This window comes from Macrobrachium nipponense, chromosome 24 (assembly GCF_015104395.2).
Source record: "Macrobrachium nipponense isolate FS-2020 chromosome 24, ASM1510439v2, whole genome shotgun sequence".
Taxonomy (NCBI): domain Eukaryota; kingdom Metazoa; phylum Arthropoda; class Malacostraca; order Decapoda; family Palaemonidae; genus Macrobrachium; species Macrobrachium nipponense.
In genome coordinates this window covers 77117394-77141318 of record NC_061091.1, presented here as the reverse complement: position 1 = coordinate 77141318, position 23925 = coordinate 77117394, and the positions used below count along the sequence as shown (strand labels likewise).

The following is a 23925-nucleotide window of genomic DNA, read 5'->3' as shown; positions in this document are numbered from 1 at the left end:
CTGTCATCTCCTAAATTTACTATTTTCATAATTATCTCTGTTAGTACTACATCACTTATTTTGATTGTAGACGGTGTTGAGATGACAAAATAAAGAATGAATTTCGCCAATCACAGTGCATTTAAACGGTGCTGTTAAAATGTAAACAAAGCACACCGCCATCTATTGAGGAAAATGATCACTAAACTATTCTCTAATAAGAGAGAATTTTTATAGCATAGATAAAGATTTATGCTTGCGCTTCTTACATCCAGCGTCACCTGACATCATGGGTGGCATTTTGAATGAGTGAATATACAGCTATATAAAAGAAATGATCAAAACCATATTGCCTACTAGTCTTTCAAGCGCTCTAAGAGTAAGGAATTTTGGCGTTTTCAGATGCCTCCCCGTTTCGATTTAAAGTTCTGACTTGGTAGAGCCTTCTTAAGTGGAATATTGGAAAAAAGATAGTCATTCATTTTAAGTTAATATAAAAAACACATTTGAATTCACACTTTTTCATTACTATCAATTATTTTCATAAAAGCAAAAGAGAGATGGCAATAATTTGCTGTTGGGTCCAGTCGGGAAGTTGTAAGCAGTACGTGGCACCACCCTCGTGGCCACGCAGTGAACTTAAGGGCGGCTAATTCAAAATCAAGCCGAAGCACGGGAGTTCCTGGGCCACAGAATGTCGGTTTTAAGAGGTTCAACTGTACCACTGTAGTATTATCCCTCACTCTCCCTATCTCAAAAAACTGTTTGAAAACCCTGTTCCACATTTTTACTTACTAACACTAAACTTGAGAGGCAGGCTTTCTCAAGGTCTGAATATTAGTCTGTCATTATGCTCAGCAGCTATGCATCATTTACAAAGAAAAATGAATCATCTCAAGTATCAGTTCTATTGCTCTTTCTCGCAAGTCAACGATAGTGTAGTGTCAGTATGACATGCAACAAATTAATAGTCATTGCAATTGAACATAGAGATAGAATCCAATAAAGTATGTGGATTTGCTTGGTGTTCTTGCTTGTAACATATTTTGTTGTTTGCAAGTCTCGATTTTCTTTAAATAAGTTCAGAGCCGAGTAACACTTTTTTTTGTTTTTAAATATATATGTTATAATAAAAACTGGCTCAAGTCCAATGTGGCCGTATTACCAATGGTTTGAACGAGTGATAGGCTGGGCTAGAAAAAGCCTAATTTTTATAAATTAATAAAATTAAAAATAAGATGCTAAAATATCTTACATACTTTTCAACACTAATCTCCTCAAGTTCAATTGTGGTTTTCACCATTTTCTTCTGCTTGTTTGCAATGGCTGTTATGGGACCCATGACTGAAGCAAAATAGTGTAGTACAGAAACGTGTACTTGCGTAAAACAATAGCAGCAGAGTGAGCTGGCTTTAAACAGTGATGCCAAGTGGCAACTGACAAACTCTTGTTTACAAAAACCATAGGGTTCACCGGGTCGGATTCCAGTTTTTTGTTCAAGCTCTTGATGCAAAATTTACGTGAAATTTTGCGTCGATATTCAATTATGTCAATTCTAATATGGTCGAGGACCCGGGTTCTACTGTACTTCAGTCAAGTCTTGGCTAATTCTAGTGCTTGTGTAATCATTTCATCACTACCAATGAAAACTTTGTTATGTGTGTTATTTGATATAAATAGTACCATTAGAGCAAAAGTTGTGTGGAAGATTTCCGTATGTTTTGCCGTTTAGTTTTGCTATGTGTCTATAGAGATGAACATAGAAGTCTTGAGATGTTGCAGTTCATGTAAAAAAAGAATTAAGGGTGAGATTTTTATTTTTAAATTGGAAGAATTGTTTGGTTCAGTTTCTAATTTGTTTACTGTACAAGCAGCCCCCGGTTACAGCGGGGTTTCCGTTCCCGGCTGATGCCGCTAACAGAAAGTCGCTGAAACTGAAAATTGGCGATAACAGCACTAGAGACCTGCTTAACGGCACCGTTAACCAGAGATCAGCGCTGCTATCTGGACATTGCCCCTGTTAACCAGAGATCAGCGCAGAAAATCCAATTAACAGTGTCGCTAGACAAGCGCTGTAAAAACGGATGGCTGTTAACCGACGCCGCTGTACTTATTTCTTTTAATTAAAAGTATAAGGGAAAAACACACATAAGAGCCAAAAATTTAGTTTCAACTTAGGAAGTTAGCAAAAGGTACTCAAAATGAGAAAAAAAAAGACAAATTTCAGCTCTTGAATCGTAAATATGTTCTATGTGAAAAGCAGTTTTGTTTTTATTTTTAAATTTTCTTAACTACAGAATTATAAATGCTAATTTTATGAAAGAGATCAGGTCTAGAAAAGAGAAGAATTGATATCACGAATGTTAATTGTTGTTAATATACAGTAGAGCCTCAGTTCTCGACGATAATTCGTTCCAGAAGGAGCGTCGAAATTCGATTATTTCGAGAACTGAATCAAGTTTTCCCATAAGAAATAACTGAAAATGGATTAATCCGTTCTTGACCATCAGTTATTACCTAACCTTGCCTTTTTATACAATACATTACATGTAAATTACAACTAAATAAGTTAAAAGTTAAATAAATATCATGTTAAACGTATATTTATAATTTTAAATGTGTAATATACAGTATAAAAGAAAACTACCCTGTGTCCAACTGATTGTTGACCAAGCTCCATAGGCTACCTAGGTAAATAGTAAGTAGAACGTAGTGTAGTGGGTAGGCATAAAACGTGTTGCTAACATAATAAAAGCATTGAAAAGCAAGTCTAATTATTACAGTAAATTAATAAACTATTAAAATTAAACCCAATCTATATTTATCAAAAACTTGCAAAAATTTGCCTACAGTAAGTCGGCATTTAAGGATGTAAACAAACCATAGCGCAGCCCTGGTGGTTTATATTGGGACTATGGTAGTAAAGAAACCATATCTCGCTATAAGCCTAGAAACATTTACATTCGATATTAATTTATGGTAAATCTTTTACGGAGTCGACTGCAATACTGTATACAAAATCAGCTTGAAAATTATCTTTCAGTAAATGTAATGTTATGATACTAACGATTTTGTTTCATAAATGTCCTTATAAAAAAAGGTGCGTCTTTTACGGCAAATTGTCCAATATCAGGGCTGGTTTCAAGCTTATTGGACTTTGACAATTATTATGGTACTGCATGGTACATATATACGTACACATAAGTAAAAGAATCTTCTTAATGTCTTTAATTACTATACCATTACGTACCAGCATCTCTTGAGTGTAATATCAAGCTAACCTCTTATTTTTTTTTTTTTTTTTTTTTTTTTTTTTTTTTGTTTTTTTTTTTTTTTTTTTTTTTTTTTTTTTTTTTACGGAGGACAGCTTTTACGAAGCATACAGATTGCGTTCGTTACCGCGCACGCGTTGCATATGTAAACTGTGTCACTACCAGAACCTCATACGTAAACATTGACGTCTTTTTATAGTAGACATAAAAGAATCTTCTTAATTTCTATAATTATTCTATACCATAGCGGCTTTCTCTGATTAGCTAAGGCTAACCTCCTCTTTACCAGCAAGCTTAACAAAGATTAAGATTGCGTTCGCTACCGAACGGCACACGTTACGTATGTTGACAGTGGTTTCACTACCAAATCTCACACTTAAACAATGACGTATTTTTACAGTAGACATAAAAGAATCTACTTAATTTCTATAATTAATGTATACCGTAGCGGATTCTGAGTTAACCTAAGGCTAACCTCTTCTTTACCGGCACGCTTAAAAAGCTTAGATTGCGTTGCTACCGAACCGAACATGTTACGTATGTAACTGGTTTTCACTACCAAATCTTACACGTAAAACATTAACGTATTACAGTACGACATAAAAGATTCTTCTTAATTTCTTGATTACTACGCACTTAATATGGCATAGTAGCTTCTCTGATATAAACTATGACTAACTTCTTCTTTACCGGAAAGCTTAACAAAGCTTAAAGATTGCATTCGCTACCGAACCGCACATGTAACCTACGTACGTAACATTGCCTTCACTCCAAACCTAACACTTAAATACGTATTGCATTTGCTACTGAAACGCGCGTCTCAAGTGTGAGCATGGTTTTAGAATATGTTCTACGTTGATACCACCGAAAAAGCAAACGAAATGCGCGCAAGGTGTACAAGACACGACACATGTTTGAATGTTTGTAAACATTAGTTGCGACTTAAATGCTGAGTCACTGAGTGGCGTCACCAATGTTACCAACCGTTTTGCTAAATTATGCTAGTCGGGCGGTCCAAAGCAAGAATTTATGCCAAATATGGTGCAATTTTGTGCCAGAATTATTGCTATTAATCTTATCATTATCTCATTTCTCTAATACATTTGAGCTAAAACAACGATGTTAATGGAAATTTAAAACATTTATATATTAGGTGAAATGATAAAAAGTGACGAACAGACAAAATATTACTAACTAATTTGATGATGTTAGGAAACTCGTAATAAAACACCATTTTTCTTTAATAGATCACATACGCAATCACTAGTACACTATTTGATATGCAATCACTATTATACTATTTGACAAATGTGTGAAGATCACACATACAAATGTGAAGAAAAACAACAAGTTTTACTTATTACTGCATCATTATCATGCCACTCAGAACCATTTTTCTTTAAACAGGTCACATAAACAATTAATAAATACTTGGAAAAATGTGTGAAAATTACTTCAAATATAACATTTTGTTATTTACTGATATTTCCTGAAAAATTAAGACTAAAAAAAAAAGGTAAACAAACAAACCAGTCTCTACTCAAGAAGAAAAACATACGTACTTATTACTTGATCATTATCATGCCACTGAAACACTTTTTCTTTAATAGATCACATACACAATGAATAAATACTTGAAAATTGTGGTAAAATTCACTTCAGACATAATTAAAATTTTGATTACTGAAAAAAATAAAACTTAAAAAAGGAAAAAAAAGTAATTCTTTACTCATGAAGAAGAAAAAACCTTATTAACACTACTGATTGTTTGTCATGCCACTGTAGGTATTTATTTATATTCACAAAATTTAACATTCCTTAGTTGGGTTCAAACTTAGCAATTAACTCATTTGTTAGTGCTGCTTTTGAGGCAATTTCACTTGAAGATACATTCACTATAGCTGTGTATGAAATTGAGGAATTTTCTGCATTTTATTTAAAATTTTAGTGAAAATACATTCTAAAATTGTACTAGAACCCTAAGTGTGAAAGAAATTATGCTAAGCTCCAATTCTTGGGTCAAATTATGCTAAAAAACATGAAATTATGCTACATTTGGTAGCACTGGATGACGCCAACTAGCGGCAGCTGGCGGAAACAGTTTTGTTTACAAACATCATATGGTCGGGGGTCGGAAACTGGTTTTTTGGTTGAAAACAGATACAAAGTTTATTGGAAATTTAGTGGCGAAATCCGATTATGTCGAGTTCTAATACGGTCGTGAACCGGGTCTCTACTGTACTTCTTTTCATCAAATATGTGAATATCAGTAGAAGAATGTAACAAAGTACAAAATTTGTAAATAAGGTCTGCTTTGATTTTGTTTATGGCAGAGGCCATGTTGAGCTACCCAATAAATAAAAAGTACTAGTATAGAATGTAGCTTTTATTTTTCCATATTCTTTAAGGAGTGCACTACTATACTGTATTGCTGACATGTTTTGGAAGTTTAACTCACTCCCTTGCCAACTTGCTCTATGTATGCAGCATTTCTTGTGTAATGTATAAAGTTCTAGTGCAACGAGGTCTTCTTTACATTTTGTTAGGTCTTGATATTGTATATTGTTTTTTAGTGTTTTACGTTGTGGAATTTTTGATTAAGCAGTTGAATAATAAGAATCACATGATCTTTATATTGAAGTTCATTCACTTTAAAGGACTCCTTGAATTAGAATTTTTAGTGTGCAAGATTTGGTCTTGGTCATTTAATAATTAGGAACAATAATTGAGGAAGTTTCTCTCATCTTTGGAATGGGGCAGATCTAGCCTCTTTTGAGGCCTGTGTTCAGATGTAGTTATTGTATGAAATGGGAGTTGGAATAGTAGTGTTGTTTTGAAATTGGAGATGGAAGGCTTCTTTGGAATTCTTTGTTGGTGTGCTTGAAGATGTTCAAGAATTTTGGAACGGGTTTTCATATGCTTTGGTTCTCTTAAGTTATTTCTTGAAAGAAAAAATTTATTGTATACCATGTTGTTAATGCAATTGGTTCTTAAAATCCTGCTTTGTAGTATTGGGAAAATAGTTATTGTGATCTTTTTCTTTGCATGATTAATTTTGATTTGTAAGAGATCGGTGATGCTTAATCTAGAGTGCTTCATAGATGTGAAGCATGACTTTGTGAAATGTTATTTGATAGCAATACCCAGAGGTTATTTTAGGTGGTTGAGTTTAAGAGTTAACATTGTTTAGTGTCTTGAGGTGCCATTTAGTAAGTGAAACTCCCTCCTCCACAGGGTGGAATCGATCTGAAAAAGGGTTTTGTGGAGAAGACCAGATGGACAAGAGAAGAACGCATCTTTGTGGCTGGAGTTGGCACTTCCAGATGTACTGCACCTTTAGGAGGGGGAGGATTGATAGGCAACAGGAAGGTTTACCAGTGCCAGTACTGTCCGTATTCCACATACGTAACCACAAATTTTAAGAATCACGCTCGGACGCACACGGGGGAAAAGCCTTTTTCGTGTCCGTATTGTTCTTTCAACACAGCTCAGAGAGAGAGTCTGAAAACTCATATTCGTATCCATACAGGTGAAAAGCCTTTTGCATGTCCACATTGCCCCTTCAGGGCTTCTCAGCGAGGGAACCTTCAGAAACATATTTTTTCAAACCATGTGAAGAAAAAGCAAGAAGGCTGTTGAAGTAATGTAAGTTAATGTTTCTGTCGGTCATACGTCGACTTTTTTTTTTCCCTCCCTCCCCTCCCCTCCCTTGAGACATGGTTAATATAAGAAGGTACAGTCAGGTTATTGCTGTGGAAGGTCAGTTATCTAAAATACTGATCAAGGTACTGAAAGGGCTTAGTATTTGTATTTTTTTGTTATGACTATTAATTTCTTTTAGAGAAAGCATAAATTTTTGTTTTCAGTTTAAAATGGAAGTTGTCACTGTATAGTGGAGAAGAGTCTGTGTATTTTGTAATTTGTGAACTTATAAGGATTAAATGTTAACCCTTTGAGGAGGGCGAAGGAGTCAGAATCTGTCTGTGCCTAAACTCAACCCTTCACGGACTCGGCAAAAAAGCTCGGGAATAATTTTTTTTTTTTTTTTTTTTTTTTTTGTTTTTTTTTTTTTTTTTTTTTTTTTTTTTTTAGTTCTCTTTATGATATACTTCATGCTATGTTAATGAATTTGGTATCATTTTAAGTTTTAAAATTCAAGAGTAGAACATTATTATGATGCTTTTAAACAGTAAGAAAAATTCTGAGTAAAACTTAGCTGTAATGAAAAAATGTCTTCGTTCATATGCAGAACAAACCTTCGGTCGTAACAGTAGGCTAAATCTAGCGCCAGCTGGAAACTGGTTAAAAACAATCAAAGATTTGTAAATGCAAGGAATCTGTGGCATCTGGCATCTGATGCTAGTTGAGGTGGAAGCATGTTGAGAGAGTACACTTGAGTCTGGGAACGCACCAGCCTTTCTTTAACTGCCTTGGAGAATGGACCTTTGCTGTGCTCTCTCCCCCCCGCCCCCCCCCCCCTCCCCCCCCTCCCCAAGCTGTGTTTATTTTTTTTTCTTTTACCTAGCCCATGATTTGTTTCATATTTATCCAGCCCAGAAGTCCCGTGAGTGTTTTAAGATGGCCTTCCATGGTTCCTGCACTCACACTTCTCTGGGATAGATGCAAATTGCAGTGGATGTGCTTCACACTTGTTCATATGCGAAAAAACCCTTGGTCTTAACAATAGGATAATTGTGATATCTGGCAACGCATGCGTAGATCGGGTGAAGAGTGGTCAAACGCCGATCATCTTCGCCAGTCTTTTCTTAACCGCCTGGGCGAGAGTTATGTTTTTTCCTCTCTTGGCCTTTTCTTGGTTCATTGCCAGTTTCGTTGCCTTTAGTGTGTGTGTGTGTGTGTTTTTACCTGGTATTATGGATTCTGTTCCTTCTCGGCGTCAGCGTATGTGCCCCGGAGTTCCTGGGTTCCTGTGTTCTCATTTTTTGGCTTCGTCAGAGACAGACCCTCACATCACATGCAGTAGGTGTCGTTCAAATTTTTGTACGATCACGAATCCTTGTACGGAATGCCGGGCATGGCCAAAGGAGCAGTGGAGGAAGTTTTATGGTAAGAGGGAACATCGGAGAGTCTCCACTCTTCCTACTTGGGAGGGCTTTGCTCCTATTCCCGATGTTTCGTCTTCCGCAGTAGTCCCTGCATGTTACTTTTCTTCCATTGATTCGTCGATGGAAGTATCGGGAGGTCGCCAGGTTATTTTTTGTAATGTAGCCCCCTCTTCCTCGGGAGCTTTTTCAGTTCCTGAGAAGGGTGAGCTTTTTTCATCATTCTCTTCTCTTCCAGAATCGGAGGTGTCTAAAATGGCGGCGATTTGGAAGACGCTTGGGCTAGGGGGTACCCCGTGCTGCGGGGGGGGGGGGGGTTGCTAGCCCATTTTGTGGAGGCTCACACACACACACACACACACACACCCCTTCCCGATCCAGCCAGGCCATCCCCCCTCTTCCTGGCCTCGTCTCCGCGGGTGGGAGCAGTCGGCCATCGTGTATTGCTCCGCCGGTGTCTGCCGTCGCTTTGTATTGGAGTGACGCTGCAGCGTCAGCCCTGTTGATGATGTCACGGGGTCCATCTTTGTGTATTCCTCCGCCAGTGGCGTCTCTTACCCCCTTGCAGAGAGGGGGAAGCCGTGACGTCACTCCCATCGACGACGTATCTCCCAGTTGCCTCCTCCGATCCGCCTCACTTAGCCGCAACGTCATCACTGCCGCCCAGTTCGTAACATCTCCCTTCCTTGTCTTCGGAGCCTTCTCTGGCACATCAGTCTGAGGTCATATCCCAGGCAGTGCTTCAGAGGGTGGACTCTGTATTGGATGTGAAGTTGGCTGCCTTATCGGTTGGGAGGACTGGTAGGAAACGCTTTACTTTGTCCCTGGCTTCCGAGAAGAGTACGCATAAGAAGCTAGTGCTGTCTTCCTCTCCCTATTCCCCCTCTACGCCTCGTTGGCGTATTAAGCGTTGGAAGGCTAAGGACTTTGCCCTTCCTTCGCTGTCGAGAGAGGAACAATGCGGGCAGTGTTAGTGATTTGTGTTCTGCAGGGGTTGCTTCACTGCCGAATCTTGAACGTGCAACCATCATTTTTTCCTCTGCTTCCTCATCGGCTGTTTTATGTGTACTAATGCTAGTCCGTCTCTCAAGGGGATAGTATTGCCCCTGCAGGGAGAGAGGGGCCAGCTACATTTTGTTCTTTAGTACATTTGTTATATTGAAGTTATTTTTTAAAAGGTTTGAGCTTATGTTCTTCTGCTTCTTGAATTCTGCAAGAAGATTTTCCTGTTCTTCAAGAGTGTGGGATTGGGTTGGGGTCGAATCCTAGCTTAACCTACCTTTTTATCCAGGTAAACAAATCAGTAATGTAACTCATATGCTGGTGTTCTTAGTTAGGATCCATCTTAGCTCTGTGATTCGTTGCTCAGGAACATTGCCATGGTGATTCCTTAGTCCAATGGGAAGGTGACCTATCATCATAGGACGTCTCCTCCGATGAGTAGCATACTGATCATCTGTCATCATAAGAGATCACCTCATAGGACATCTCCTCTGATGAGTAGCATACTGATCCTCTGTCATCATAAGAGATCACCTCATAGGACGTCTCCTCTTTTGGAGATGCATGTTTTTCCCGGGCAGCTCAAGAACTTCTTCCCTGTCTATAGTGCAATTATTTTGACAGTGCACAAGTTGACAGTAAGATATTTAGAACATATCTTTTCTGAGCATTTTGTCATAGGACATCCCCTTGGGTTATCCTATTATTTCTTCTGTCTACTTGGAAAAGACCTATGTTAGACCTCTTCTATTAATGGTCCCAGAATTGTTCGTCGGAGAAGACGACTCCTTTCTGCCTCTGGGAATTCTCTGGGAGGCTGAATGATGGAATGCCCACACCTACCTGCCTCGAATTTTCCGAAGTCCAAGGAAGTACGTCCAACTCCAACTCTGATGTGGACTTTGTTGTCGTGTACGCTCCATGCCTCTGAGGCCAGGAGCTCTTCGAGATGAGCACCCTAACCTTCAGAGGAGGCTCACGAGAACGGGAATAATTCAGAGTGGTAGTTTAAGGGCCACTACCTTTTTCAATCTCCAAAGTCTTTGGTTAACTCTAGTAGCTCCTTAACCCCAAACTGAGTAGTCGAGAGATTCCTCGTACCACAACCTTCTTCACCAGTTTCTTGTGGAGAGGCCTCCAATCACTTTGTCTCTTCATATATAGATTCGATCCAGTATCTCTTATGAGAGATGTTTCCTGCAAAACAGCGACTCAGATGTAAAACTATTACTTCTGAGGATCTTTGTCAGCCATATACAAGGTGAGACTTCTGCTGCAATGATTGGTGACATCAAAAGGGTTCCTCTCTACTCAGAGTTCCTGTTTGGTAGACAAGATTTTCTGAATGTTTTCCAGAACAGAGGAAGTTCCTACTGTTGATACTGGTGAGGTGCTACAGGACTTACTTGTGTTTAGTTTGCCTGAATGTTGCGGACCTCGTCGCTCTCAGAATCCTCGGTGTGTTTCAAGAGCTTGGGACCTTACTCTGGTACTGAGTATGGGACCTTACTGAGTTGAGACCATACTCTCAACCTCCTCTGAGCCTATCTGAATGTCTTGTCTCCTAGATGTTAGGTGTCGTAGACTTCATGTTAACACAGGCCAGGTTAAGAAAAAAGTGTCCTACTACACCCTTTCGGTTGTCTACACAAGGTGTTTAGACAAGCCGACTCCTCATCATCAAGTTCTTCCACGGATTGGGTGTATTCAGAAGTGCAGGACGCCAGAGGAATACGTTAATCCCTGGTATTGTTAAATACGTGTTTGTTCATAGGTTTTGAATGCTGGTTCATGACTGCTGCAAACCACTTTCACTTTCTTCTGCATGAAGAACATTGCCCACAAATCCTTGGACACATTTTCCTAGGGTCCAGTGGTGGCTGTTCAACAATTGTGACTCATTCAGTGCCCCTGGCGGGACCTTTTGTCTTGCATAAGACGATTGTATGGAGTCGGGAATGAGGGAGTTGACTGGTCTCTCTTCTTTTCATTTCCTCCTTCATTCCTGCCAGCAGTTCAAAGGATAGACACATCTTACACTGAAACTGGCTTGATGCAGGTGAGGACTGCAACCATACTGTTGCAGCACTTTTCATGTTCCATGCGGCATGTAAATCTGCCTCTTGGTAGCTAAAATTCCTCTCTACAGCAAGGGGAGTGAGGAGTGGTGGCAAATCCATTTCTTGTGGCTGACACGGTTTGTTGCCTGAACAGATAGAGTTCTTGTGGACTACCATGAATGCAATGAGTCCGGTCATGTTTCATTGTATTTGAACCCAGTAGACTGAGGATATATCTAAATATCTAACATCTCAAAGGCTTAGGTCTTCTTTTATCATTCTCATTTCCAAGAAGAATGATCGGGTGAGCTGAACCCCCAGTAGGTTCAGGATTCTCATACTTCCTTCCAAGTGTGAGTATCTGTTGTTTAGACCGAAGGTTTGTTCCGCTTGTGAACAAATGACAGATGTTTAACCCATTTGTATTTTTCATAGCTAACAAACCAGGTGTCTTAACGTCGACCTCCCACCTCTAGCGCCACCCCTCTTACGTTTCATCCTGGGTTGGAGGAAAGACTGGTGCTTTTCTGGATTCAAGTGCTCTCTCTCGACATGCTTCCACCTCAGCTGCTCATCGGATGCCAGATGCCATCGATTCCTTGCATTTACAATCTTTGATTGTTTTTAACTGGTTTCCAGCTGGCACTAGAGGATTTATCATATTGTTAAGATCTCAGGTTTGTTAGCTATGAAAAATACAAATTGATTAAAAAATATTTCAATTTTAAATAGGTGATATGAAATTCTTGACTATTTGTTTGATCCAGTGATATGAAATTCTGGACTATTTGATCCATGTATGGTACCTCAGAGCATATTCATAAATGTAAAATATATTTCAGTAGTGCAAATTTGCAAAGGGAATAATGGTTTATGTCACTTCAAAAGATTATTATAAATCAGAATAAACGCCCATATTCTCCATGTTTAGATTTTGCTGTTATGCTGCATTTTTTACCATTTTTGGTGAATTATGTTTTTATTCTTTCAACAAAGAACATATTCATCATCAGAATCTTAGAGGTTGAAAAATGGTTGACAACCATAATCATCATTAGAATCTCAAAGTTATGAGACAACTGATAAAGTTGGTTCTTTCACCCCAAAGATTTTGTGTTAAAAGTGGTCCTGAATGGCTTTGACAATAGAAAAAGTAAAATGATTACTATATTGTTTAATTAACCTTTAATTAACCTTTAAAGTTATGATCCCATTATGTTTAGCAAAGAATTTACATTAAAAAGCTTGGTTTCATTATTTTTTTATTTTAAATGAAGGCAATAAAATTTATAGGCATAGTACTATTTTTTTTAAAAGCTTCTATGTTCTGATTTGTAACAGATAATGTTTAGATATGTGCAGTAGTTTCTGGATTGCTAACTATAGGGAATAGATCAAGCAGGAGATAAAGTGGTGTTAGACCTAATGGTGTAGTGTGTTAGGAGAAGAGGTGGCTTGCTGTTTGGTTGATGTGGCATTGCTTTTGTTTGTGTCCTGGATGCTTTTAGAAATTGGAGCTGAATCACACACCTGTTAACTTGTCATTTAAAAAGAAAATGAAGAATCTGAGGAAATGTTACGACAAGTTGTGGCAATTCATAGCTGGGTATGTTCTTAGGATTATATAGGAAGGTAGGAAGATAGAATTATTGGTACTCATTGGTTGAAAATAGTTTAAGATGGTTGTGATGAGGAAAGAGCATCAGCCGCTGCTAGTATGAGTAATTATTACTATTAGTAGATGTGAAAGATCTGGAGCATAGTTGGTATGGCCAGAAGGTCACTGAGCACGGGCAAAAATGAACATTTGAACTGTATTGGTGTTCAGGCAGAACCGGGGCCGGGGTTGGGGGTGCCACAACAGAACAGGTCACAAAACTCATGAAACTGCTAATCCTGTGAAGGTAGAACCTGATTTTAAAACATTAATGAACCAAATAATACTAAAACTTCAGTAGCTTAATTATTACTCCATAGCCCATGAAATTGTTATAGGCATTCGTGAGTGACGATGATATCCACAAATGTTCAAGTTCAGTTCACGATTGCATTGTGAGACTGTTCCTTTGTTGGTTTCCAGCAGAGTTTTTACTCTTGCTCATATTCAGTTGCCGAAGTTTACCAGAAATAAAGGCAAGTCCTGCGGGCCAGCCCTGTGATGATGATAATAATAATAATTAATAATAATAATACGTACTAGTAATATTAATGATGATGATGATGTATGTATCTGTTGAGTAGGATGGCACTGCTGTCAGTTACTACTAGCTAAAGATGAAGACAGCTAATTGTAATAATATGCCATAATCTTTGGAAGATTGGAAATTAACGTTGGCATTCTTGACATCCTCCAGTTACAGTGTGTCTATTGAAATATTGTGCGGCAGTCCCCGGCTTACGACGTTCGGAGGTTAAGGCGCTTTTCAATTATTTCCAGGGTTACGACGCCTACAACGCTCATCTGGCAAATGAAATATGACACCAAAAATGCAAAATAATCAATATTTGAAGGTTTCTTTGATGTAAAATGCAATAAGAATGCAGTTTACATAGTTTTCAATGCACCCCTAGCATTAAAAGTAAGGTTTTCTTAGGGTTTTTGATGATGTTCCGGCTTACGACGATTTTCGTAGCCCGGGGACTGCCTGTAGTTGGAATTGTATGCTTGTGCCCCTAATGGTAATTTCAACAGTTGGTTCATTCACATACTAATCTGGTTGAGGACTTGGAATCGTAATTCCATGTGATCCATAGGAAGTCGCTCTACATGACAATTTAAAGAAAGAATATGGCCAAAAACAATTTTGTCCAAAAAAAAAAAAAAAAAAAAAAAAAAAAAAAAAAAAAAAGTTGAAATAGAAAAAGAAATTCTACACATCATTATTTTAAAATCTTAAACTTTTGGAAAAGCAGTTTACTGTTTATGAGTTCAAGGCAATGAATCAGGTTGATAATAATCGTGATCCATAATAATTTTACCTCTATAATTTACATGCAGGTACTCGGGCACTAGTCAGTTGGTATTTATCTGCCACACCCTTCAAACATATACTGTGCACATAAAATAATTATAAAAGATTTTATTAGTTTAAGACAAGTGTGCAAATTTTGTATAGTGGTAGAATTCAATTTCTATATATGTTATATGTACAATTTGTACATTACACACTCAGAAATAGGTGATTTGCCTCTGTTGAAGTATGTATCAACTAAGCATGTACATCGCAGTTGCACAGTTTATTGCCGTTTGAAAAGTTTTTTGCAAGTGTATGTGGAATAGAATGTTAATTTTGTGACACTAATTGAAGTTTTGTGTTACACTATTTTACTACAACCTTGAAGTAACTAGTCAAAATTTTTACTTTGTATTGAGTGTTCTAAAGTAAAAGTGGACATTATCCACAGATTGCAGTGGAGGCCGACCGAATTCAGAGGGCACATTGGAGAAAGGAAGTTTATGGAGGAGGACATCTGAACAAGCAAGGCGTAGCTCACAGTGCCATTCAGGAACACAAGGCAATGAAGTTGCATCAGTGTCCGACTTGCCCGTACAGGACTGTCATTGCCACAAACTTGAAGAAGCATATCAAAACGCACACAGGAGAGAGGCCTTTTGGTTGCCCATATTGTCCCTTCAGAGCTATTCAGGAGGAAAATCTCAGAGTCCACATCAGAACCCACACTGGCGAGAAGCCCTACGGGTGTCCTCACTGTTCCTATCGCTCAATAACCAAAGGCAATCTGAAAACGCACATAACTGCTCATCATTTGAAATCCAAGAAGGCAGATGAGGAGAGGGAGGCTTCTCTAGGAATTGATGTCGACAGTCAGTGGGCCAGATTTGAGGATGACCGGACACCTACCTCCTTTTCACAAAGTCCCTCTGCTGTGAGGCAACCTCATCACTTGCCAGGTGGTGATGATTCATCTTGTCTCCCGCCTTGGTCCTAGTGACTCTTTAAAAGGTACTGCCTAGATAGTATTACTGGCAATTATGGATCACTGTGTGAAGTGCTCTGCCTTTATTTATGAGAAAAGAGAAGTTACCCTGTGCATCTTTTTTTTTTTTTTTCCTTTATAAGTCAAGAAAATATCATGAATATTGTGCGTGTTAAGCTTTTAATATACTACATATACAAAGAGATTTTGAGAGGAATAAAAATACTAAGTGATGTTTGATATGTCATTAAAAAAGAAAAGTACTAAGTGATGTTTTGATGGTATATCATTTTAATTTTGACTTATTCCTAATTTGGAGGGATTAGTTGAGTCTAGTATCTAAAATTTTGATATTTGGTGTTATTAGATTTGGACTAAATAGCTCGCTCCTAAAATTGGCAAAATTTGGTGCCAAAATGCACTGATTTCCGGTTATTGACGCCAATATAAGAGTATTGGTGAAAATACTTACCTAACACAGGCGTAATTAACTGGTTATTGCCGCCAATAAGCACCGAAAATCACAGATTTTTTTTTTTTATTATTTTTGCTCATCAAGCTGTCAGAACAAAACCCCCAGCGATAACCAGGGACTGGCAGTATTTTTCTAGTTAGTCTCATAGCTTTACAACTCTGGAAGTATGAATGTTTACATATGTAGATATGTACCTCAGTAATTTGCATTTAGAAACCATCTTAATCATGTATGTATGTAGATGTGCCTGTTTTTGTGCAGCTTTAGTACCCACGCTTTTCGTTCAGTATAGTGTGTGTACCTGTGATTATTGAGAAGATTCTAAGGATAAATAGTTTAAAATTTGTACATTGTTGTAACAAACAGAACAAAATGCTTCCGATGCAAATAATTAAGAATTCATCTTTTAGTTGATCCTAAAAAGGTTGTAAGTAGGTTAAAGATTGGGTGGAAGGGTAACCAGAATTGAAGTGATGTTGTATTAAAACAGTTGGAAGAAACTGTTTTTATCAATAGTATGTATGTATGTATGTACGTATGTTCCTCTTATCCCTAAATACCTGAATGTTGGTGTTAAATACAGTACTGTACATCCCTGCATTGTAACATTGGTATTGTGAACAAGAGGGGGGAGGGGGGGATGTTGGTCAGGAGTGGGGATTTAATTGAAATTCAAGACAAAGTTGTTCAAGGAGCAAGTAACTGATTGCGTTCAGCTGAAGTAGGTCACCTCTACAAGTGACCTGTCCCTGTACAATGTGTCTTTTCATGTGGATGATTTGCTAAGAATCTCTCAATTGGTTCAGTTTTGAATCTAAAGGACCAGCGAACTTTGTAAAGAACTTACATGTTTGTGTAAAGTATAAGTCACTGGGAGGGACAGCTCCTGGTAGCAAAATGATGTGGAATACTAACCCTTATTTGGTGTTAAATTTGAATGAATGATTTATAATTTAGATATGAAATGATTTTAAATGTTTCAAATTTTGATCAAGTTTTTACCAACAAGAACAAATTGAGTTGTATTGCCTTCGAAACAAAGTTCTGAAATTTAACTCACAATTATTTTACTTAGATTTGCTTATCCAGCATTAGCTGAATGTCTGTTGGTCATATATAGTCAAATTATTGGTGTTAATTTGGACCAAGATGAAAGTTGTGGTGAGTTTTCATTTCATTTTACATACTACATGTAGTGCACATATGGTTATGCATAACCATATGCTTTTAGGGGGGGAAAGAAATTTTTTTTAGTAATTTTATCAGGAATGCATTGAAAATTAGGATGTGGAAATTTGACTGCTTGAAAATAGTGTAATCTGAAATTATGTTTTTCGAACATGCAGTTACTAGTACGTAAATAGTTATTGTCAGTTCGGCTGGATGGATGACAGTGGTATTTTATCTAGTGTTGTTGGGATTTGAGATGTTTTATCACTGAGTGAGAAAATCCTTACTGTTGAGTAAGTCAGGAATCATCTGCAGGTAGAATTGGCGAGTGGCTCTCTGGGGAGTTCTTGGATGGACCTTCACCCCAGAATTCAGAAGTATCCTCCAGACCACAACAGCTACAAACAGCAGCAGAGCAGCAGCAGCAGCAGTTCCACCAGTAAGATGCACCAGTGTCCATCTTGTCCCTACAGCACAAATGTGACTACAAATTTGAAGAAGCATATACGTACTCATACCGGAGAGAGGCCCTATCCGTGTCCGTACTGCTCTTTCAGGGCTGTCCAAGAGGAAAATTTGAAGGCTCATATCCGTACTCACACAGGAGAAAAGCCTTTTGCCTGTCCTCATTGCAGTTTTCAGTCTAGTAAAAAGGCAAATTTGCAAAGGCATCTTCACATTCATTCCAGAGAGAAGCCTTTCCAGTGTTCTCATTGCCCTTATCAGTGTAACCAAGAAGCTGCTTTGGGTGATCATATGCACTTGCATTTATAATTTCTTTTGACATTATTTTTTCGATTATATGTACGTGATAAATATTGCTTGAATGTCCTCAGAAATGTAGTTGTCTACAGGAGTTCAAATGTTCCCTTCCAGTCCATTTGTTTCAGCTAATTTTGTTTTCACACCGAAGAGAATTAACAAGTAATAGATGAGGAAGGATGAGATGAAACCTTCCTTATATTTGTTGTTTGTTGTTGTTGTGAATAGTTGGCATGGTCTTACAAAGTAATAATCATAAATGTGACTAAGCACTTGAAGCAGACTTGGGCACATTAACCTGATAGAGATTGAAAATGGAAAGCCATTCTTCACATGCTGTCTTATAAAGCAATGCTTTTGTTCCATTGTTCCTCCTGTTTTTGAGCCTTCAGACTTTTTTTTTTCTTTTTTTTTTTTTTCTTTCATGCCCATACCATGACTGCCAACTTTCATATCTCATCTGATGACGGTTCGTCGTCCATTATAGTCTCCCTTAGTCAAGAGTAAGCAGCTTAAGTGGCAACTTCCAACTCAGGTCATCGTGTCATATTGATTTCAGCTTCTTCCTATGGATCTGTCCCTCTCCTGATGATCTCAGAGATACCCTTGGGTTGAATAATTTTGTATTGTCTGGTTTTCCTTCCCTTTACGCCTCTGTTCTGCATTCATTATGCTATTTCCTCCGGTGACTCGTGCTTTGAGAGACCCAGGATAAAGATTTCCTTTTGAGACCTGTTCCTCACTGCAATTACTCATCCATGAATGAACATGAATGAATCAATCATGAACTTGCGATCTGTTGCTCGTGTCGCATTGTCCTCTGTCTCATCGCCAGTTTCGGTGCTGCCCCATCTTACTTTGATGTATACTTGGGCCACTGCTCTCGAGTTTCCAACGTCATTTGCTTCAGTTGCTCCGATTTACACAAGTGCATTTCCATATCCAACCAATATCCTCCGTCCTGAATACTCCCCTGCTTTAGCTTTTGCCGCTGCTCCATTTTCCATTTCTCCAATATTATTCTCCACTGTCACCTTGTACATGACTTACCTCTGTACTTGGCTTCATTGTAACAAACTGCACATGGTTTTTCCATGTGATCATATATTTTTGACTTGTACACTTTTGCGTCTTACTTCATATGAACTGACTTTCTTAGCGACTTTACTGTCTCAACTGGTGCCCTTTTGGTACCCTCTGCAGTTTCATTGTTGTGTGGCCTAAAGTACAGGCAGTACAAATTTACTCATCCTAAATTATTGCTTTGTCATACAATATCATAAAAGTAAGACTGGAAATTTCCATGAGATAAAATAAGTTTTGGTAGGAACTGCAAGTCCCAGTGGTTGGGTACTTTTGATTTTAGGCAGCCATTCAATTTCCTCAGAATATGATACATAAAGTTTATTTTTGTTTCGTCTTGGCATCTGGATGTGACGTAGTGAATTTCAAGGAGAGAACAGAAAGTGATTTCTTGCCTGCCCTCAGTGCCTCAGTGGCGTGGTTGGTATGGTGTTGGTGTGCCATCTTTATGGCCGCAAGTTCCATTCTCGGGCATTCCACTGAGGGGTCAGAGGTGTGTATTTCTGGTGGTAGAAGTTCACTCTCGACGTGGTTCGAAACTCACGGAAAGCCGTTGGTCCCGTTGCTGAATAACCACTGGTTCCGTGCGACGTAAAAAACACTATACAAAGAAACAAGCAAACTTACCTGCCTGCTGAGGACTAATGACACTTGTATAAACTAGTACATATTTTAATGGGAGGATCTGATGAAAGCTATACGTAATTAATTTGTATGTAGTTTTACTAGTTCTAAATTCTCGTGATTCAAGCAGTTTGTTTGTTGAAGTAATTGAAAGTCTATCATCACTATTTTTGGCACTTTACAGAATGAAAGAAGTTGTAGTAGTACAAAATATTTCAGCAGTATTCTGTATCTTTAATTCCAAGCCTTTCTACTCTGGCAATTTTAGATTACAGCAGTACTTTTTTTCTTTTTCTTCTTCTGCTATTGCATTATCTGTGAAAAACTACATAGATGGCTGACTGTTTATTTAATTCAGTGACTTATGGGTCAAGCTTTTATAATTTGCATTAGATTGCAGTATTGTACTGAACTGGAGGTGATGTGAAAACTGTTCTGTACAGAAGTCTAGTAGGACACGAGATAGGGAAGATAGTCTTACAAACAAGGCATTTATTACGCATTGTGTCACTTGTGTTAAAAGGAAAGTACTCTTGCAGTTTGATACAGTAGTGTAGCGGCATGTTATATTGTAGGCCCGTTTTATATTGACTTACCTGGTTACAAAATGATCAGAATATAAGTGAAAGATTGTAAATTGATTAATAAAGGTATCCGACATCCTTTTGCGTTTGAATCAAACACTTAATTCAAGAATTTGGGTGCAATGTTTAGAAAACATTTTACGATGAGCAAAAGTCTGTAGCTGAGATTTTTCATGGATCATATTTTAATGAATATATTGTCAAGAAATTAGCTTGTAATATTTCTTAGCTGAGGTGAAATAAACACTCAAGCTTGTAAGCTACGGTAAATGCATCGCAGTACAGTATGGATGGGAGAAAGGAAGGGAAAATTTATCATTAGTCCAAATCAATTGTGATTGTCTAAAATTTTTAGGACCACTTTGAGCTTGAAGAAAACATTGATTTACTGAAAAATTGTAAAATATATACTTATAAACCAATACTTGTTCAAATGCGGTAAACCAGTACTTTACGTGAGCCCGTTATCTAGAATTTTTGAAGTATAAACTAAGAATTTCTTTTAAGATGGCTGCTGATGTGTTAGACTTCAAACATAAATTGTTTCCAAGCTTCAGTGGAATACGTACTATGTTGTTTTGAAATAAACTGAAGATTGAACTATGAAGGTCTCTTTAAAGCTGGGGGTATTTTGTTTACCATTCATGCTGGTAGCCTGTTTAGACAGTGAGTGCTGTTCTTTGACTCAAACTTCATGGGACTGAACGTAGGAAGTTTGTGGACTGAAAGGTTCATTTGAGAGAGTATTGTGATGTCTTATCCGGGAGGCTGCTGGGTCTAGAAATTAAGAGAAGTTATTGGTCATCTTGCTAGTCAACTATCTTATTGTAAATGCCTGGCTGCAGATAATGTTGAGTCCATTGACACAACCTCTATTGCTTTTTTTGCTAATGTGGAGTTCTATTCATCGGCACTGAGGAATATTTCACCAAACCAAACCAGAGGGAGTTAAACAAATTGGTAGAGTAGTTGGGTATTTCAAGCGCGAGCTTATAGTTTACCAATGTGTATGCCTTCTCTTGTTGCTTCTGGTGAGAGAGTGTGGAAGAAGAGTTAGGACACAATTGTTGTATAGGTCAGCAGTATGAGATAAATCGGTTGTTGGTCAACTGAAGACTTCACATTATTTGGCATGAGTAGTCATTGTGACTGGGTGAGTGATGAATTGTATAGTCTACCATGATAGGTGTGGGTCCTAGTAAGAAGAAACTTGTTCTATGATTGACGGACTAGAAAGCTATTATATTTCCTTAGTTCCATTCTTGGGGCCAACATGTATAGTAGATTATTATATTTCCTTAGTCCCATTCTTGGGGCCAACATGTATAGTAGTTAGATTTAGCAAGACTTTAATTTAAGGTCAGAGGAGTGTAGTTACGGTGAAGGATCTGCATGCCAGCATGCCTTATTAATAGTTCTTTTCTATTTTTCCATTTTTCCTGATGTGCCTATTAGAGTTTCTTAGGTAGTAAATCAAGTACTACTATGTCAGAACAATAATGCTGTAATCCCATGAGGAGGAGACACCATGGATACCCTGAGTGTGCCATTTGAAACGTACTATGGCATTTTTATGCATACAACATTCACTTCCTTTGGCTTTGAGACAAATCAAGATGAGCTAGGTCCTGCAAGTAGAAAAGGGATTTAGAGATTTTTTTTTTTCATTGTGGAGTCTGGTGTCTGGTTCCTGTTAGGGCTCAGAGGATGTTTGGTTTCTCAAAATATTGCTGTTTTCTTAAGGGGGGAGGTGCCTAGCTATATTATCATTAGGTAAGGTGTGACCCCTTTATGCTGCTAATAGGATTACCTGGAAGGAATTTTACAAGATGTGTTATAGGGAAGAAAGTTTCATAGTCACCATTGTAAGCAACTCTACTTTTTTAAACATATGTGAAAAGTGTTTTTCTAGATATACTTTGTATGTACTAGGATGTATTTGTTAATCTTCTGTACCTGTTTGAAGCAGCGAGAGAAACATTAGAAATTATTCACAAAGACGGTCTTGGTAATGTGTTCTCGGAAGAAGAGGAAGTGGGTAGTGGTGACGGAAAGAAAAATCTGGGAGTATGATACCGTTGGGGTTCTTTTCATGGACGGACCTGGACCTGACTACTAATTCTTGTAATGAAATGATTAAGGGGTATTGAAGATGATGTGTGAGTTATGAATTGCAAATTTTGTATCTTCAAGTTCACTTTCCCCCCCCCCCCCCCCCCCCCCCCCCCCCCCCCTCTATTGGACACGTCTTCCATGCTTTACTTACTCCCACTTCATACTGCATCTCTTGTCACCTCATAATTGTCTACATATTAATTTACACAGTTTTGAAATCCTTGTTGGCCAACAGCATATTACTTGTTTAATTTTGGAAGAGCTTGCCCTGGCTGCTTGTCATTTCTTGAACTGCTCATGTCCGTCCCTTACTCTCTTGGCAAGGTCAATCTACGATTTGAGGGTGCTTTCTTTATAGATCCCACTTTAATTTTTTCTTGTAATGAGAAAAACAGCAGTACAGAAAATAGAACACTGATACCTCGTTTTGGTTTACCATTTTTGAACACCAGTTACAGCACTTTTAAGTAATAATACAGTATGTGAAGCTGAGTATTGATGAAGTTGGCAAGCATGGAGTCAGCTTGGGTAATATTTTGTATTGACACGTTGGAAAGATAGTTTATTCTTTATAGGTTGATCCAGATACACTTTTAGTAGAATTATAATCATTTATGTTTTATTTATCTTGAACAGAAAACATTCTTGCTTGTAATATTTTTTGCTAAGGGATTTAGGGGAGAAGAGAAGTTGCTGGCTGTTACGAAGTCATGACAATAACTACGTACTCAGAAATTGGCTGTGTTTTACCCTTGTTTATTAGGTAATGTTCATTTTGAGTAGATTCTATATAGAAGATAGTGGAAAAGTCTCGAGATGCCATGAAATCAAATGATTTATGTTTTGTGATTGGATTGAGGAAGTGTTGAGTCTGCTAAGTACGATAATTACATTAAGCGTTATCGAATTGGATTCTAAGAACACTCCCGGCATCCCCAACAGGTGATGGCTTTGGGACAGCAACAGAAGGCAGCCGGTGTGAGAGGAGCAGGAAGAGGAATCTATTCTTTGGTGCTGGACAAGTCCCCCCGTGGTGTTAGGAAGCAGCAGTGCCCCTACTGTTTCTATTCAACCACCTTTCCAACCAATCTCAGAGCACACTTGAGAACCCACACGGGCGAGCGACCTTTTGCTTGTACTCAGTGTTCGTTCCAGGCAACGACCAAAGGAAATTTGCAGAGGCACGTCCTCACTCACTCTAGTGATAAGCATTACGTGTGTTTGCGTTGTCCTTATCGTGGGGCATCCAAGGTGGATCTTTTGTCTCACACGGCAACTCATCACCCACCTGGCGGCCATCAGTCCCAGTATCAGGAGACGATAGAAAAGTTTATGTAGCTCGGTGGTTTCAACCATGGATTCAATGTTATTTTTAGAATAATGAGACAGTTAGTTGTGTGAGGAATAGGAATTTTAATACCATTGCAAAAGAATGGTTTATTTTGAAAAGGCTGTTAGTCACAGGTGAACACTGTCTGTCACAGTAATTCAGGAATGCTTTCTTGTCAAGTTTGCATTGTTTTCCCTTATTTTTGTAAATTATCTAGATCTTATTCTATTCAGTCACAATTCTTAAGCATGCTTAGATTTGGACACTAAAAATGTACAAGAGAAAATACTCTTATTTTTCTTTTATCAGATAGTAATTTTTTTTTGTTTATAAACCCACTTTTTACTTTTGATTCATGATGTAATTTTACTCTTGTGATGCATATTTGAATTGATTTCTTTATCTTGTCTCTTAATATCATCAATGAGAGTAAATGGTCATCAGAGATGTTTAGGCCTTTTCATTAA

At 38.0% G+C, this 23925-nt stretch overlaps 1 protein-coding gene across 41 annotated transcripts in view; it reads left to right on the top strand.

Annotated features, from left to right (window-relative positions):
* Positions 1-23925, top strand: part of LOC135205817 (zinc finger and BTB domain-containing protein 7C-like) — a 220728-nt gene that overhangs the window by 59970 nt on the left and 136833 nt on the right. The window contains exons 6-7 of one of the 41 annotated variants that reach the window (XM_064236971.1): positions 14782-15341; positions 17276-17391. The exons of 37 other annotated variants lie outside the window; for them this stretch is intronic. In XM_064236971.1, coding sequence (XP_064093041.1) covers positions 14782-15327 — 546 coding nt within the window. In that variant the 3' untranslated portion in view covers positions 15328-15341; positions 17276-17391. Of the gene's footprint in view, positions 1-6485; positions 6906-14781; positions 15342-17275; positions 20092-23070; positions 23749-23925 lie in introns of those variants that run through there. 3 more of the 41 variants (XM_064236989.1, XM_064236980.1, XM_064236987.1) reach the window with 3 other exon arrangements.